Genomic DNA, 18,901 nt, shown 5'->3' on the forward strand with positions numbered 1-18,901 from the left:
ATAAAACATTTGGCTGGCGTCCCAGGTGAAGATAAATGAATCTACCCTGGCCAATGCCAAAGGGGATCATAAAGAATAGGGAAAGTATTGATCATCTGCCCTCGCTAGCACAGAGAAATATTGCTGGTGCAGCACCATAAGCACAAACCAATTTTAAAAACAAGACACACTGACTTGTTAGAAAATAATTGGTCAGCCTCAAGGCTTGGTAATGTATGTGGTATCAAGATAAATGACAATTTGAGAGTGAGCCTGTACATGTATAGTATGTTTTCTCCAAATGTGTGTGCAATGCATGCAGCTCTGTCTCACCAGCGCTCATCCAGGGGGAATTGGAGCAGGGGCTTGGGTAGTTTGAGCTGCTGTTCCTTCACAGCATATGTCAGCACCTGTCTGTCAGAGTAGTGTCTGTACGGCTGGTTTCCCAGCTCAAACAGCTCCCACACAGTCACCCCCAATGACCTGGAATGGGGAAATAAATATGAATTCACCACTCATAAACATGGACAATCTTTAACCTACACAAGTTTATATTTGTGCAGTAGACATACAATCATTCCATAATGAAAAACATTCAAGCAGTAATCTCCATTATTCATGGTTTGAGGATTTTGTTCCCATTTTAATAATACACAAGGAAAGATATCTTATATGTAGTATCTTATAATATCTTACATTTGTATGTTGTGAGAAAGGTGAGGTAGGTGGGGTAGTGTTATCTCATTAAACATACATTTTTCCAGGTAGTCACTCTTTAAATATCTCACCATATGTTACTGGATTTTGTTTGGTCAACGACCAGCAGGTTTCCGTGGACTTCGTCTATGAGCTCAGGTGCAATCCAGCGCAGGGGCACCCAAATCTGGTCCTGGGTTACATAATAATCATCCTATAGAGGAACAAGAAAAAACCATGTTTGAGTAACGATAGGGTGATCAATAAGAAAAGAAAGCACTCAATAAATATTACATTAAGGCAGTCTGACCTTGTATCTGCTATGAGAAAGGCCATAGTCTCCGATCTTAACTGACATTTCTGAAGTTAGCAGGCAGTTTCGCAAGGCCAGGTCACTGTCAAAACAAAGGGAAATGTCATTTAAAACAGTACATCTGAGCTGCATCAACAAACCCGTTTTTATGTATCTTCTTTAAAAGTCCCTGATCCCTCTCGATCTGCTAAAGTTAGAACAGTTTTATGTTTATTTTCGATTTCTTCTTTTTTTTCTCTGACATACACACTGGTTTAGAAAAGGTAAGAATGGAGGACAGGGTACTGTCAATAAAATGAAACCAAACCAAATATTCATTCATAAACATTGAATGTCACAATACTGACAAATACTTCAAGATACAGGGGCCTATACAGTCATTATTGCTGGAAGTGTTATGAATAATATTTTTCAGTTTTTACCAATGTTACACCCAAGTTGGTGTATTATGGTAATGTTTTTAGTGATACTTTGTTATAATTGTTTGTTAAAACATAGTGTATGCACAATGTCACTAAATATGTCTTGCAGCTATATGATTAACCATTTTTAGCCACAGCATTATCTGTATGATATCATGAAAGATGTACATGTGAAGTGTCATATAATCTGAGCATGTTAAGACAAAGGCAAAACTAAGACACTTTGTTTAATCTCACCTCCTCCACACACATTGAGCTCTTTTGCCTGGCAGCCCCTGACGGGTTGCTATGGCAGCCACCACATGGCTGCTGAGAGAGAGCGAGAGGGGCTCGCCCCCGGCAACAAAATCACTGATGCTGGAGTTTGTGACAATTACTCAGGCAGCACCAGGATGTTGTTGCAGGGAGAGGCCAGCAGGGGGCACACAGTGCATTCAGTTTTCTTTCTTCAGCAGAAACATACAGGGCGATGGAGGTAAATAGAGCTGGGGTGACTGGCAAACTGCACCTGTGTATGAAGTTGTATTTGTGGAGTTGCAGAAGCCCCGAGGCAATGTCACATGCCAGTCGCTGGAGGATCAAAGGGTCAGGAGTCTCAGAGTCAGCCACCCGACAACTGCGAAGGTAGCTCTTCAGATCACCCTAAGGGGAGAAAGGAAATGAGGATACATTAAACAACAATGAACCTAGAAAGAAAGTAATGACGCTTGCATAACTAACTGAATAAACACATGTTATATATTTAAAAATGTCCCACCAGAGGGCAGAACTCCATGACCAGCAGATAAGGAGTGACCTCTGAGCACTGAGCCAGGCACTGCAGGAGGGCCGGGTGCTGGAGGGTTCTGGCAGAGGAAATATAATATGAGAGGGTATACATTTACACAGACTGTACATACATAAATAAAACAATCATTCAGTTACTTCTTAATGCTGCATGGTGCTACTCATTAAACTGAAGGGCTGTGAACTTAGGTGAACTGACCGGTATGGCTGCACCTCCTCCAGGAACTGCATCTGATCCTGGACACTGGCACTGGCCTTCAGCTCCTTCACCACCACCTGGGTGGTGCTAAGGCCCGCATTGACCTCACCTAACAGAACCTAAGAAGTAAAATACTTTTTTTTACCCAACTCTAGCAATAAATACCAGGGTTTACGACAAACAGAATCAACATGCATTTATAGAGTTAGAGAAACAAACAAACAAGCAGAATGAAAATAGTGCATGAGCAATATGTAAGTAGTGTTACAGCCCCATTTACTATAAAACAATATGTCCGGAATTTACTGTGACTGTGAGTTTCAGCTTCTCTCTCTAACTCAAGTGCCAAAGATTAGCTTCGCTAGAATGAGATCATCATCACATTACCCTCGCATTCTTCAATGAGTAGAAAGCACATTAAAGTACAGTGAATACAGTAACAAAGAGGCAATTCAAACAATTAAAGCAACTACTACAAGGTGTCTTTTCTGCCCCTGAGTCCACTTTGTGATTGTGTGTATGTTTAGGGAAAAATAAAATCCTGTTTTACCTTGCCAAACCAGCCATGTCCAATCTCCTTTAGATAGAGTAGACTATGGCGGCCGAGGTCTGATGATTTCAGCAGCTGGACTGTAAAGGAACAGTAAGAAAGACATAGGATTACTCAAAAAAGACACTGTTGTAGTGATTAAGAAGTGATAAAGAAAAAGGAAAGGTTTACAATAATCTAAGTCAAAAAAGAAAAATAGAAGTTTATGATTTGAACAGAAATGGACAGGACAGAGAAACAACACTGACAGAGATCAGAATAAATAGAAACTCCTCTCAGCCAGATAATAAACGCACATTGTCCTAAATAAAAAGTGCCATCACCTAAACAGGAGAATAAGCCATAACAAGAAGAAGTCGACAATTTGTGCACGAAATTCAAATACCTCCATGGATCTTCATTGTTTAAGAAGGTAGATGATTGTGTGGAGAGAAAAGATGGTGGCGGAGCAGTGGAGCGGCCAGCCACTCCGAGCACCGTGACAGGGACTGAGTCCGGCTCCCATGCAGGTTAAAGTACTGGTTCAGAGTGTGAGAACCGAGAGCCCCGTGGCCCCAGCCCTAACCCCAGGCTTCTTGGTCTCATTGTGTGTATTTGAGAAAGACCCCACGATCTCAGTGTGTGTGTGAGAGAGTCTCGGCAGGATTTAACCCTCCGAGCCCTCGCACAGCTGAACAAGCTCGCCACGCTGCCTCTCCCAGTCTGTCCCGAGCTCATCCTCCAACTGGGACACACACAAACACACATACTGTCCTCTTCTGGAGCTCGCCAGCTGTCGAGCAAACACCGAAATCCTTGGTTTCCAGACTTCACTTCATACAGTAATCGTAGCGAGATAGAAACAGCTTGGAGTCAGCCGACCAATCTGCCGCCTGTTCCCCGCAGGAGGATTTCTGCCCTGGGGGCTATATTTCTCTGAGACTCTGGTCAAGTATCACGGCTGGTGTGACCGTCACGCATGTTGGTAGCGTGCAGACTGATGCGCCAGCTCTGCGTGCAGCTTCAAGAACCCTGGTAGGGAGATAAGGCCAACATAATGCCCCCCTGTCACCCAGGACAGCAGCATTCCTCAGCCAAACAGGACACAAACCCTGCTCTGTCAGATGCAGAAAAGACCTCTGTCACACACACTCGCCACCCCTATCTCAAGCGTCCCCTCCCCACTCTTAGGGTCCTGGTGCATGCCACCACCCTTCCCCTGTCTCTCCTCATTCTGTCACAGACCCCTCACTGTATTCTGCCCATAATGCCAGTCCTCCACTGGTGCGTTCCACGGACATTTCAGTCCAGCCTTATGCTCACCCACTGCCCAGCCGGCCTAAATCGGGGCCATTGTTCGACTCGCTCACTCACACGCTCATGCAGCGTCTCCTGGTACCCAGTGGACACAACACACACACACACACACGCTCATGAGCAGACACACACAAGGCCCATTCTCCACTAGAACGTTGGGCAGAGGTTGTCACGGTGATAACAGACCCACACTTCTCCACCAGCCCTCCCTGTCAGAGAAGTTAGAAAGTGAAATGATTCCGAATGTGGAATGTGTGAGCGTGAGTGTGCATTCCCGTCCTCCTCATGGCATTCCCAGAGAAGAGGCTGGGGTCCAGTGAGACTGTGGGATCAGTGGGCCCGTGGAATTATACACACACAACCGCTTCACACACACTCGATGCATCGAGCCTCTGTCGTGGGTTTGAAGGCTTTACACGACCTCTTGAATAAAAGATTAGACCAACAAGTTAAACGTGAGGCTGTCCGATCAATGGCAAACATTGTAATGTGTGTTCATACAGATGTAGAAGTGATATAGAATACGCTATTCATGGTGAGAGTATAAACCATATAACTTGTGTTTCTGTTAAAGAGGCCATTACTAGTCTCATTTGCTTCGTGTATATCACTGTGGGGGTTGATAATTGAAACATGTGCATGACGTTATTATCAACGTCATGCACATGCTCAGTTTTTGACCTGCAGCTTATATGTGTAATACTTTTGAAGTGTGATATCATTCCTATAATCCTCTCAATTGTTAAGCATGATTATGACAATTTTGCAAAAGTTAAGAAATTGGAATGCTGTTAAAATTCTAAATTCATCAAACTTTCAGTGGTCAATATGTAAAATTGCCAAATAAAAATAATACCATGTTTTCTGTATGTACATAATGAGTAAGAGGCCATTCTCTGTGACTCAGTGAAAGGAAACATTATCCCTCGTTTTACATCTCGTCTCCTTTGCTGTCTATCCGTTCCTCGCCCTGCAACACCTGCTCCAATCGTACAGCGGTAGCTATGGAGGATGGAGCAAAGGCTGGTGATTGGCTGCACGCCTAAGGCTGCCTTGTCCAATCATTGCTGAGGCTTACATTCTGGGATGCTGAGCCCCAACTCACCTCCCTTCTGGCTAGGCACGGCGCAGCTCAGACAGCCAGTGAGTCATGCAGGGAGAGGCACCCAGGATCTGGCTAATACTGAGATTCACACACAATGTACATGCATACACATTTTAACAGGCTGGGTTTCAGACAGAATGACCTGCAGAAAGAAAAAAAAAAGTCTGTGACATGAGGCTGAGGAGGATCATGGATGTAGAAATAAACACACCAAAATAACCGGGATATGTGCTGACATGTAAGATTTAAGTAAAACAGGAGTTACAAATTAAATGTACAGTAGCATGCACTGAAATAATGTAAGTAAAAGACGTTTTTCCTTGTACGATGTGAGGGTCTAAGGACAGAGGGTGTCGTTTTCTCATACTGATATTCTGCACAAACTGTGCTGTTATATTTGCTGTAAAGTCTCCTTACTGTAAGGTCATTATTATATGTACAGCACTTTGGCTCGACCAAAAATCGTTTAAAAAATGTGCTATATAAATAAAACTTGATTTGATTTGATTTGAATGTACACCGAGGTATAGTCCGATTCCTTCCTCTCCAGTTTCTCATACACTGATTTCGAAATGCATTTTAAAATGGGCCGATGTCTGTCCCTCGTTAAGAGAGGGCAAGAAGAAAGAAGAGATAGAATCCAACATACTGTACTTCATTAAAGAGGCCATGTCTGTTCCAGCTACAGTAAGGTAGACAAAAGGTTCCTAGTTGTGTGTCATGCTGTAGAGAAGTAACAAGCTGTTTGAATAGCCTGTTAGTGTGGCAGCTGTTTCTAAAGAGCCAAGAAGGAATAATGATATACGCATTGCAGGTAGCAAAAGCTGAACAGTAAATCAGGTCATTCAAAGAGCGAGCAGATATAACTTAAAGGTGTTATGAGTTGATAGTGTTGTGCAGTTTCTTACTGGATCTGCCAGGCTGTTTGGAGACAGGCAGGGAGACCTCAGTGAGGGGAAGGATGTAGACCTCGGGGCCATTCTGGGAGGAAGGCGAAGCCAGGGAGAGATCTGCCTGGTACTCCTCTCCCTCAGTGTTTTCAAACTCCTGTTGCAAAGACACATGCTGAAATGAGTCATCCACTCGCAGCCATCCTACCACTGACATGGTGGGAGACAATGGCTCAACTGTAAGGGCATTCAAATGCACTGGGGCTCGCCCACCAGGCTATATGCATAAGTCATGTACGTTGTGGGGTGTATTGTGTGGGTCACAACAAAGACGCTGTAGGGGGAACACACTAATGTGCGTGTTTAGACTGCATGCACAAAGAACGTCTTCTTTTCCGTTCTGTCTTTTATTTCTTCCTTCCATTCAATCACCGATACAAAGCAAAGTTTATATCATTAAAGCATGTCAAACTGAGTCTTAAAAATGTTAAACCTAAACAAGGTTATACACTTCAAATGCTCTTAGTGAAAAAACATGAATTCATACATTTGTGAATGTGTGAGTGACAGACATGTCACTACAGAAATGGCCATAGAGTACATATTAAAAGTGCTAACACACCAGATTGTAAGATGGAGACATATTTGATACTTTGCACATTGATAACAAATACATCTTTAAAAACGTTTTGCATAGTGCTTGATGTTGTTTCTTTTTTTCTTCCTCTACATGTAGCTTAAAAAACTGATCTGTCCCACTAACCAAAGTGGCTATTATTTAGTGCTTTCAACGTAGATCCAACAAAAAGGCAGAATATTGAAACGACACGAAAGGATTTAATTTAAACAGTACACAATACAAATAGCATAATCTGCAGCATGAAGTAGATCACCATGTAGATTATTGTCAGGGTGAATGAGTAAGAGCTCATATGAGACCTTAAGAGTCTTACATGTTTCTCTGGGTTTTTTCTTATGTGTATCTGCAGAAACAACAACCAAAGATTCTGCATTGGGCAGATTTAATTTGCTACCACTGTCCAACATTATAACGTCAGATATGCACTAAATATGGCCCCACACATCTATATAGTCAATAGATGTTTTTCGAATAGATGGGCACAGAGGATCAAATGATGGATACAAACAATTGAACCACAAACGTTTATTTGCATTTCTAATAGAAAGTTGAAGACAAACCAACTATGCTGGGGGACAAGTCTGGTAAAAGTGCTCTGTTCACAATCCATCCGTTGGTTATTAATGAGCTGTTACCCACAACAAGCCTATCTCCCACTTTCAGTACCCACAGAGTTAAACAAAGAAGTAAACAGTTGCTACTGTGGGTAGCTGGATGGAATATATCAAATATTTGAATGGCTCCTTGTGTGGGTGTGTGTGTATATTTATATGTACAGGTGTTCACAAGTGTGTGAGTGTGTGTGTGTGTGCGTGTGTGTGTGTGTGTGTGTGTGTGTGTGTGTGTGTGTGTGTGTGTGTGTGTGTGTGTGTGTGTGTGTGTGTGTGTGTGTGTGTTTGTTTGTGTGTGGTGAGAACCATCTGCCACTCTCCTCAGAGCGAAGTGTGAAAGCGAGCACCTGGCTGTGAGTCAGCATTGCATAGCTCCCCAGAGAGCCTTCAGTTTAGAAAGCACTTAATACCCAGCCTCACACTACGCGCTCCATAGTAAGAGCACCGTGATGGAGAGGAATAATGAAGCTTTTTTGCACAGCGCAGCGGTGCAGTTTTGCAGTCCCACATGAATGCACACTATACAAGTGAGATGTTGAGTGACAAGCAAAATGTGATGTTTGCTGCCAGACTTAGAGCGCAAGATGACGATTTGATTGTCTGTTTTGTCTGGAATTATTATAAGCTATGATCAAAACAACAAACATATGTTGTGTTTACACAAATCACAACTTGTGGTTTCTACCATATTAGCTTAATCCATTTAAATATGAATATTTGACACTTTAATTGACTGAGATCTGAAAGTTGTGCTCATCTGACAGAAGATGTATTGTTAGCATCAGTTACAATGTGTTTCCTTGTGGATGTTATCCTTTCATTGTCTTTTTCTCAAATGTTTAACACAGAAACTATTATGTTACGAATGACCCACAGCTATGAGATAGTCCCCTCTCAGTCAAGCTTCACGTGAATACACAGGGACTAACTGCGCTCAAATTATTGCTGTTGTTTTCCACCTACAGTAAAGGCACTTCTAACAGCAGCCATTTTGACTCCGGTGAAGTTCATATATTTAATCATGGTCCCATTCTATTTAGTGTGTCGCCTCCACTCCAGTGAGCGAGCATGCACAATACCAAGACCGTGGCTAATCGAAATGAAACAGGACCACAGTTATTTTATTGATTACACCTGTGTTACCACATATGAAAAGCACCTATGTATTTCTTCAGCTGCATAACCTTAATACGAAAAGATAGTTGGCTAACAGATAAAAAGGAAATGCGTTTGCCATCCTTTGTCTAATGATTTTACTAGTGCCCTCGTAATAGGCAACCTTTCAAAAATAGCTTTACAAAACTATACTCACCTCTATAACTATATCTGTGTGATAAATACAAAGCCCAGCACCGTTTTAGCAACAGTTTCACCCTGAACTCTCAGTGTAAGACGATACCCCTGCCTGCAGGAATCAATAGTGTCACATTGATATTTTAAACGGGCTCATGGTGGTGCTTTGATTGAATGACTGCAGTTTAAGCAGCTGCTAGATATTGCTGTTTTGCAGCTAGAGCCATCTTCTTTTCATTATTTTGTTCTCAGTAAAAAGCAGGCCAAAGGTCAGCAGGCACAGAACAAGACTCGCACTGTTCCTGCAGGTTATTAAAACACACTTTTACATAATGAGGCAGAGGCAATCTGGCATATGACAGAGAGACGTGGACACACGCGATACACACAGACGAGAACAATCCGGAAGTTGTTAATGGTTCCTCTCTGTGCTGTGCTCGTTAGGCTCTCTGTCATCACTGCAGCATTAATATACTACAGCCTGAATGCAGATGCACAGACCTGATATCATCTAGAAACAAACTGCTCTGTTCTCACCATCTCTCCTTTCCTCTCCTCTGCTCTCTGCAGCTCTAATCAACAACAACAACAACAGAAATATGCCTTTCATTCCTTCTAACACGAGCAGCACAATTCCTTTAATGTATTACTGAATCATTTGCACAAGTGATCTTCACAGAAGGCTGTTCAGTCAAGGCTGTCATTTATCCATTCTCCAGACAAGATACAAACATTAAAATGCAATACCAAAATGAAAAATGTGTTTCAATGCTAATGCCATAATGTGAGAAAAAGTAAAGTTAATGAGGATACTTGTAAAGACAAGGAGCAGTACAACGAATCGAGGTTTTTTCCTCTCTGTCTCTCTCTCTCTCTATCTCTCTGTCTCTCTCTCTCTCTCTCTCTCTCTCTCTCCATACGCCCCCTGCCTGTGTCAGTCTCTGTTAATGCTCATCAGTCGCTCAGCACTGATGTTTGACACAGCATGGCTGACTAATGATGGCAGCTGAATGCAACACAGAGACAAAGTGTGCCAGCCTGGGATGAGATGGGTACTTGGTTGCACCACTCGCATACAATGAGGCAATGGTCCTTTGGCATTTACGGTTATGAAGGTTTTGGAGATGTTTCAATACGAACATGATCCTGCCATCTCCAGAGAATTGGTCCTAACGTAAAATATTAGAATAGTACAATGAAACCGCAAAATGTTTAATGATTGAAAATATACTGAGTATCTTTGGATTCTGGACTGAGAGAGTGGTCCTCTTCAGGTTTAAAAAAATATACTGTTTTGTTTTTTAATCGACAAAACAACTGATTGAGAAAAACTATTAGCAGGTAAATCCACAATGCCTGTTGCAGCCCTTATATTTTATTGTAACTTTTTCTTTTTTTATTAGGAAATTATCATCTTTTAAAATACCCAGTTAAAAACAGCAATGTCCCTCTCTGGTTTTCTGTTTTTAATTTTGCACTCATACATCTTACTTATTTTATAACTGAAAACATTTTTTGATCAGACAACAGAACATAGGGCAACAAATGACTAGCGAAATATTAAATATTTTTGAGTTTTGGATTGTTGGAGACAAAACCAAAATGATCTTTAGGGCCATACTTTGTGTCAAACTCATTCTCACTTGGTGGCAGACTTAAATGGCGTTGAATGGCAATTAAATATGAATGGCTTTTAAATATGTGATCCTTGTCTGTACAGTGTGTGTTAACATCATTCCAAACATTTCATACATTTAACGTGTTAGTCCTTTTTCAGTTGTTTTCATTGTAAACACTGAGCAGGATCCATGGTGCACACACTGTTTGTGCTCTCCTCACCACCTCCAGCAGGGGGCAGCAGGTAGCTCACCTTGAAGCCAATGTCGCCCTTCTTGCAGCAGAGGCAGGCCAGCATGAGGAAGACGAAGGTGAAGAGGCCAGAGAAGGAGACAGCTACCACGGCCAGAGATGAAGGCCACGACAGCTCGCTCAGCGGAGCCCCATCTGCAACATGGGAGGATAATGCCACATTTAAAATAGTGAAGGAGATCAAATAACAATCTGTGGAGTCATACAGGAAATTGAAAGCTAAACAGAGATAAAGGTGATTTGTATGCACACAGATGATTTGTGACCGTTTCATTGGCAGCTTGAATAAAGATGGATGTGACTCATAATCATTCTCTTCTGCTTTCTATTCATCGCTACAATCTGTGACTGAATAGGAATCTGCTTTTCTGTAGTTTGAAAACAGTATTCACCATGCAAACTGACTCATGGAGGTAGAACGTTTCATACCACCCACAAACACCTCGACTCCCTCTGGATAATCATTTAATAAAGCAGCAGACCAGGTGTCGTTACTCAGTCTGCTCAATGTAAACAACTGATGAATGAAAACTCTCACTGGGTATGTATACTGTAATTTGCTTTTCATTTTCTGAAATGCCCCGCAAAATTGGCCTCAGAGCTACAATTCTAGATGCGCTCAGCGCTCTTAAATCCCAGCACATATTGAGACGTAGTTGTTTGAAATAAATGTAATTTTGTTGTGGGCCTGCAACCAATAAACAGAGAGTACACACAATCTCCTACTTATTTTTACATTTTGCAAGTTATTTACCATCTGTCTGTGTCTTCCTGTGTGCATATGTGCCGCACACATGTGTCAGTTTAACTTTAAGCCTCTAGTAGCTGAGGAAATCCATATTATCTGATTTACAGTTTTCAAACTCCTGCCAGATCACATGAGAGAGAAGAGAGGAAGAAGGAAAGAGAGAGAAAGAAAGAAAGCAAAAGATGGAAACTGGATTGGAACATATTCATTCCCCAACGCTCCTATGCATCACACTCAAATCCTCTAATGTAGTATCCATCTCATAGGACGCCTCTACAGGGAATATAACATGCTCACACTGTAGCTATATCTGACCCTGAGTCATATTTAATGTCTTAATAAGCTAATGGAGCATGGATTCTCTCATTTGCCTTTATGTTTAATTTAGGGTCCCATTATTTTTAACTAATAGTCCCTTCAAACGTTTTAACTAGTCATGTTCATTCAGGAGCAAGGAACGCCTTAGATTCTCTTCCCGATGCAGGTTCATATCTGTAAAACTCATGACCACTGTTTGAACCGCAGACTTTGTGTACAAAGGACGATGTAAATAACCCTGGTGACATCACTTTGCCATAGAATAAATCGTACAACTCGTCCCAGAAGTAAATCAATCTTTGCGTTTAACCAGTTGAATCATTATTAATACATTATGGTTATTTATCTTATTTGCTCCACTTTGTGGTTATTATAAATGTGTTGGTTGTTAGGAATTCCTGGTTAATAAACAGCAATTACATGATTTCTTTTTTTTACCATGTTGTTAAATAAATGTGTATTGTTGCGAGTTCTCAATCTGTGAGGTTTTTCTCACAACATGAATTGTTGAAGAATTAGAATCTGAAAAATGTTGAACTCCAAATCTAACTATCCAACCACAACTCTCCCATCTGTCAACATAACTTCTTTGGAAATGCCAATGTCCCAGGCCTGCAGCTAGCCATTTTGACTCTCTTTCTCTGTGTGTTGTAAAACCGTTTATCAGAAAAGGAAAAGGATTGATATTTGTCTCCATTCCAGGATTCCTTTCATTTCCCTATTCTTGAATGGACAACACGATCATGACACCTCTGTGTCTATTGGGTCAACTCGGCCTATTGGTATGTGATGCTTGTGTGTGCATGTTGTTTCAGCTCAGAGAGGGAGACTCAGCGGTCCTGACCCAGATGGCTGTGGGGAACAGGCTGTTCCAGAGCCGACAGCTCCTGTGGCCCATGCAGCACCGCTCCAGCTGAAGGTTGACCCGGAGGTCACAGCCACAGAGCCTGCACTCATACTTGCACATGCAGACACGCACAGTCGCACACACAACTGCAGACCCTTTTCCCCTCATATCCTCTGGATATTTTTAATGCCACAGGAACCACAGTTTAATTGCCAAAAAATATACTATTGTAGCATATTTCTGCAGCTTCCTCATTACTATAGCAAGCGTTCTATTTAAATGGGCCCACATCAAAGGCAAAATAAATATGCATATTTGAATGTAAGAGCTTCTTTTCATCTGCATATTAAATAACACAGCTTATTTTAATCATTTATAACCTTGTTTTCTATTTAAATGAATGCTGGTAGTAAGTGTGTTATTGGAATTTTGCTCGACAACACATATTAGTTGATTACTTGCAGTTTACGGTGCAGTAAACCTCATGTCCCCTATTTATTTCCTCACTCTTGGAAATAACAGTGAGGCACATTTGTTCTGGTGCCTTGTATACTGGCACTCTCTCCCCTCTATATCGCTGTATCATGTTGTGAAAGATTCTGTGTATGTCTGTGTGTGTTTCTGAAGTGAAAAATAGGGCAAGCTAATCGAGCAGGGCCCTTTCAGGATTCACCACAGACCGCAACACAAAGTCTGAGTAGATGGTGACACGACACATTGTGTTGAGGCTGACAGGAGAAACAGGGCTGAGTATTAAATATTTAAAGAATGAAAACCATCTATAATGTACATGACTTATTCCTCTGGCATTATACAGCCAAACGACCGTTTTCATTTGAAGGACATTTAGCACTTCAAACTGTTATAAGCAATTCAGTAGAAGGTGTTTAGCATGTTTTATCTTAGGGGAACCGTACAATGACATGTTTGGTCATTGGAAATTAAATGGATGAATGGATGTTAGACAGGGATGACATGCTAAGAGATTATGGAATTAAGGTAAAAAAAAGGACACAACAGAAAATACACATAGAAATACAGTATGGCCTGTTTGTGCTCTGGTTACTGATTCCATCTTTTGCACACCATCTATGTTTAAATCATAGGCAATGAGCTGGAAATGTCTATTTTAATTGCATCTTTTTATAATAATGTTTAATGCAACGATGCAACCACCTGACAATTGTCGAGCCTATAAGCACTGATGAAGCAGCCAAGTGCAGAACAGAGGATAAACTTCACTTTTTCTCAGATAATGAAGTAATAACTGACATTTGCATCCACTCTCAATTTGTTTTGTAAGTCAAATGACTGGGGCCCCTGTAAAGTAGTTAGAGCAGCCCATGTGTCTTCTACATGTGGAACAAGAACTGTGTTTGCATTCATAAAACCACAGCTGAGTCACAGCAGTACCATGCACATGAATAGGGGGCTGTTTCCTTTCATGCAGTGCAGTTGTCTTTCTGAACAGGACCTGAAATCTGAAACCATTGCTCTCTTCTGGATAAAAATAAGAGAACGCTCAATCTGCTTCAGTTTTTATTATCACTTAATGGACGAATAAAAGGATGACTTTTGAATCAAGGTTGGCAGGCACCATACACGCATTTCCAAGAGCGTGACGGAACTCCGGGACCGAATGATCGTGGTGAATATGCCCCAAGACTTGGAGAAAGTTGCAAATGCAGATTATTTGTGCTTCTTTACTCATAGTTTTAGAAACATGACCAGGAAAACCTTTTTAAAAAAACAGATGGATAGATAATGCACTAAATTCCTCATCCCCAATTGTCAGTTAACCTATGCTTCCCTTGTACTGGTGCAGCTTGAATCATAACCATTATTTCGCTTCACCAGACCTTTAAAACGTTTTTATTTGCCACAGAAAACCTAATATGATCATCCCGTAAAAACACCAGTGTCGCACAATCTTCATACTGTAAGTGCGACATTTGAAGAATCCATCGTCCACTCCCTGAGAAGAACTGTGAGAGAGCGGTCGCTCTGGGTCCTCCATAAATATTTGAGAAGCACACACATTACTTAACCAGCTGCACAGCGAAATGAAAATAAAGCACTTAAATCCAGGCTCAAACCCGCTTTATTAAAAAGCTGTCTTCAGGACTAGAGGAAGATGAGCCATGTCCTGACAAACGGGGAAGGGGAGGGCTGCGATGGGGGCAGCCTGCCACCTCCACAATTCAGCCTGCCGCAGGAGAGGAGGCAGTAGGATGACAGGAGGGAGGAAGAGAGGAAACATGAGTTGGTGTAGGGAGGGTGAATGAATGCGGAGGACCAACACTGTTGCATTGTATCTACCAAAACTGATCAATACAAGGCTTGCTTCATTAAGTGTGACCTTCCACGCTGTCAGATTACAGCCACACCATGTAATACAATGCTGAATGGGGATGGACAATTCAAGTCATCAATTACTTTAAAAAGAATAAGTGGTGTCTCTTGCAGTCACAGAGCAAGAGCTAATATATTTTAAACATGCAACTAAGTAATAGCTTTAAAAATCCAACAGCTATTATAAAGAGTGAGAGAGAAATAAAGGCATGTAGAGATGGGGGCCCATGGAGGAAGCAGGAATGCTCAATGTTATGGTGCGTGTGTGTGTGTGTGTGTGTGTGTGTGTGTGCGTGTGCGTGTGCGTGTGTGTGTGTGTGTGTGTGTGTGTGTGTGTCCATGCGTGTACAAGATAAGAATAGTGGTGTGTTAAGCACAGCCACTGAGCTTTTCATGGTAGGTCGTAAATAAAGCATGCAGCAGTGAGGTCGGGCTTGCTGTTGCTGTGCAGCTGCAGCGGGCGGCTGAAGAATTTGAACGTCAGGTCTACAGCTGCTGGGATATTTACTACCTCCTATACACGATAGAGCTCATCGTACATTCAACAAATCTGTTCCAAATGGATACGTATAGGAGAGGGAGTGAGGACAAACAGTGCAAGGAAGGCTCCAGAGAGAAAAAAAGGGGATTTTAGTCAAGGTAGAGTTACAGGATAATGCTTCCCACACTTATCAGAGGCCAGGGCCGTGCTTTGTGTTCGCATTCACACACGAGCACAAGAACGTGAACCCGCACAGGAAGCCAAGTCAAAGTGTTGCACTGGGCTAACTTTAGTTTTTTTGTTGAAACTGAGAGCAGTGGGCTGTTGCAGCAAACCCATCATTTCCAACTTTGGAATTTTTTTTGACTATTACATACAGAAATATGTGTATGTGCTCCAACATGTGTATTTGGGGGAGAGAAAACACATTCAATCTTGTAGTACTGTGGACATGTTTGTCTCCTTTACAATGTTTCTATTCTCAGTGTCCACATTCAAGTCAAACCTCTGCTAGTACATGCTGTGTTTTTCCAGTAGTTGACCTGGTACGTTAATAATGCTATGTGTAGCATTTCTATGTCATTGCCAAATTGATTTGATTATTATAATGTCAGCCGGTTACAAGACCGATTGCACTTTTCTCACGAGATTGTTAGTGCTAGTCCTTGTTGTTAGAATGTAATTTTCCTATAAACTGTGAAGCTTCCTGTTGCAAAGAACCCTAAATCCTCAGTGAAGTTTCCCCCTCTACTTGACTCGAGGATATTTTCATTCCATTCATTCATTCGGCTGTGTGTTTTCAAGTGTGATAAACTGTGAGCAGCCTCCATTTAGTGCCATGCTGTATAACAACCACCCACTTCAGCTGATTTCAATCAAAACAGCCCAAACTACAAAATGCAAACTAGAGGAATTGCACCTTTGCATGCAAGTCCCTGATTGTGTAGTTGATCTGTGAAATTCAGACCCTTCATTTCCAGCAGTGTGCCCTTACTCGTGCTGTCAGGAGACGGACATGACAGGCCTGTAATAATGATCCACGGAGGTCCTCCCGGGGTCTCACTCCCAGTTAATGACAGTTATTAGGCCCTCTGCAGGCCAGTGCATCCCTTTGCCATCTGCAGTCATTCACAGAGAGCATGGATGGAAATGGCTGAGGGATACGGTAAACCGCCATTAATAGTGTAATTGTTGCTTCTCCTGCAAACTGGAGACTGATATGTGTGTGTGTGTGTGTGTGGTGTGTGTGTGTGTGTGTGTGTGTGTGTGTGTGTGTGTGTGTGTGTGTGTGTGTGTGTGTGTGTGTGTGTGTGTGTGTGTGTGTGTGTGTGTGTGTGTGTGCTTGCAGAGCGCCCCCTTCTATCTGTGTTCAGTCCTCCATCATGACAATCTAATACTATTTGCTCTGTTCTATCCAATTTCTCAACATTGCAACTTCAGCTTAAGCTCTCATAACTGAAAGTGGATGTTGTATTCAGCTGAAGCCCTTTTGTTTTCATTTCTTCATCTGTTGTAGGCCACTCATCATCATTGCTCTGAAAGTCTCTGTGTTGATTTATACACTGTATATACATTCTTTGGCTCTGCTCATGCTGCCTCTTGACTGGCCTACAGTATATAGACATGTAAACCTATAGGTCACACTCATGGGTGTAGTTTCCACTGGGGACAGGGGGGACATGTCCCCCCCACTTTTCAAAATCCCGTTTGTGTCCCCCCCACTTTTCAAAATCCCGTTTGTGTCCCCCCCACTTTTCAAAATCCCGTTTGTGTCCCCCCCACTTTTCAAATGTGTTTATTATAATTTGTTTACGCAAACGGTCATCGTCACGGAGGAGCGTCTGTGTGTGTGTGTGGCACAAGCGCATTTTGTGGGAGAGAGAGAGAGAGAGAGAGAGAGAGAGAGAGAGAGAGAGAGAGAGAGAGAGAGAGAGAGAGAGAGAGAGAGAGAGAGAGAGAGAGAGAGAGAGAGAGAGAGAGACACACACACACAGAGAGAGACAGAGAGAGTTACGTGGGTTGTTGTTAGCATCTGGTGCTAGCTCGGAGCTAACGGAGATTAGAAGCTGTTTCAACAATAAGGAGAGGGAGAGTCCTCTCCTGTCGGACTGAGAGGCTGAGATAACGTCAGCTTAGGTGAGGTAAAGTGATTAGATTGTAAACTTTAGTCTAAGTTATCTCAGTGGGTCTCAAACGGTTTGGTCATCTATGTAAACAAATATTTCCATCTATTTAATATAGTTGTTCAAAATAAGTTAATAAATCATTCCAATGTGAGTAAAAAAAAAAACACACAGTTTAAAAGGGGAGTGATTAGTAAAATATGCATAAATAAAAAGAAAGAATGCAGACTAGGTACATTTAAGATAGGAGAGAGGAGTATATCAATGATGTGTTATTGGTTGTGAGCATATTCTAATGGTTTTTGGAGTATTGAAATATATACAGTTCTGTTTCATGTGAGTGTTGAAAGCTGTATCCATAAATCTCTTCATTTTGCTCTCAAAGTGCACCAGATTGATGCTTTCAACTTCAATTTAAAGACAACAATCTTCTCCTCATTATATACACTACACATATTTCTTGGATTCTTTAACACCATAGTCCCTAATATATTTGTAGAAAGGCAGGAAATGGAATTAAATCGAGAAAAATGTTTCATTGCGGAGGACCCCCTGTTTTGTGTCCCCCCCCACTTCTCAAACCAAAGTTACACCCTTGGTTTTCTCCTGTCTCTATCCATCCAGTCTGATCTATCCTAAGCGCTTTCCCACCCTTCTTCCTCCATCACTGTTGTGTTTGTGAGTGTTTTTGTTGGAAGGCACTTGGAGCAGCTTAGGCAGGGCAGATGGAGGAGCTTATTTACCCCTGCAGCACTGTCCTGAATTTAAATGCATGATCCGAGAGATGTGGGGCCCTTTTTGCTCTCTTTTTGTGTTGTATGTTTCACATTAGGATCATGGAGGGGAAGTGAAAAGTCGCTTAAGTGGTTTAATAATGGCAGTAGGTGGTCTCTTGTTGCATATGGTGGCATTAGCCTCCACAGACTGAAATATTTGCAGTATATTCAATGCAGCTTGGTCATTAGCGCCACCGGGACATGTTTCTTAGTCAAAATAGCCAACATGTCGTTCTGAAAGACACAAAGCTCAGTCAGGGACTACACATTAAAATACTTTTATATATCACAGTTACTGCGTGATGTACATATCTATTTGCCGCCAATCTGTTGTATACTCACTGCAGTTGAAACTGTATCTCACCCTCTCTTTCCCCCCCTCGTTGTCTCCCCCTTACTCTTTCTCAAGACAATTTGATTGCAGTGGTGTGTAGTTTGGCACCTTGCCCACCCTGCAGCACTGTCATTACTTGGTCTTGGTCAAAAGCAAGAAGCGGTGTGTTTGCATTTGTGCATGCATAGCAACCATACAAGTAAGTGATTTCAAAAAAGCGACAGACAACTACAGAGGGAAGATGTCTGCAGAGACTCTCACGGGGAGGGAGAC

General features: G+C 42.0%; 1 protein-coding gene across 1 annotated transcript in view; it reads right to left on the bottom strand.

The window, feature by feature from the left end:
- Window positions 1-18,901, bottom strand: part of aatka (apoptosis-associated tyrosine kinase a) — a 29,942-nt gene that overhangs the window by 6,480 nt on the left and 4,561 nt on the right. The window contains exons 3-11 of the mRNA XM_034144280.1: window positions 10,651-10,784; window positions 6,255-6,393; window positions 2,946-3,025; window positions 2,396-2,514; window positions 2,168-2,255; window positions 1,919-2,052; window positions 986-1,070; window positions 768-889; window positions 313-462 (exon numbers count right to left, since the gene is read on the bottom strand). Coding sequence (XP_034000171.1) covers window positions 313-462; window positions 768-889; window positions 986-1,070; window positions 1,919-2,052; window positions 2,168-2,255; window positions 2,396-2,514; window positions 2,946-3,025; window positions 6,255-6,393; window positions 10,651-10,784 — 1,051 coding nt within the window. The remainder of the gene's footprint in view (window positions 1-312; window positions 463-767; window positions 890-985; window positions 1,071-1,918; window positions 2,053-2,167; window positions 2,256-2,395; window positions 2,515-2,945; window positions 3,026-6,254; window positions 6,394-10,650; window positions 10,785-18,901) is intronic.

The sequence above is a fragment of the Trematomus bernacchii genome, unplaced genomic scaffold (assembly GCF_902827165.1).
Source record: "Trematomus bernacchii unplaced genomic scaffold, fTreBer1.1, whole genome shotgun sequence".
In the NCBI taxonomy this organism is placed as follows: Eukaryota; Metazoa; Chordata; class Actinopteri; order Perciformes; family Nototheniidae; genus Trematomus; species Trematomus bernacchii.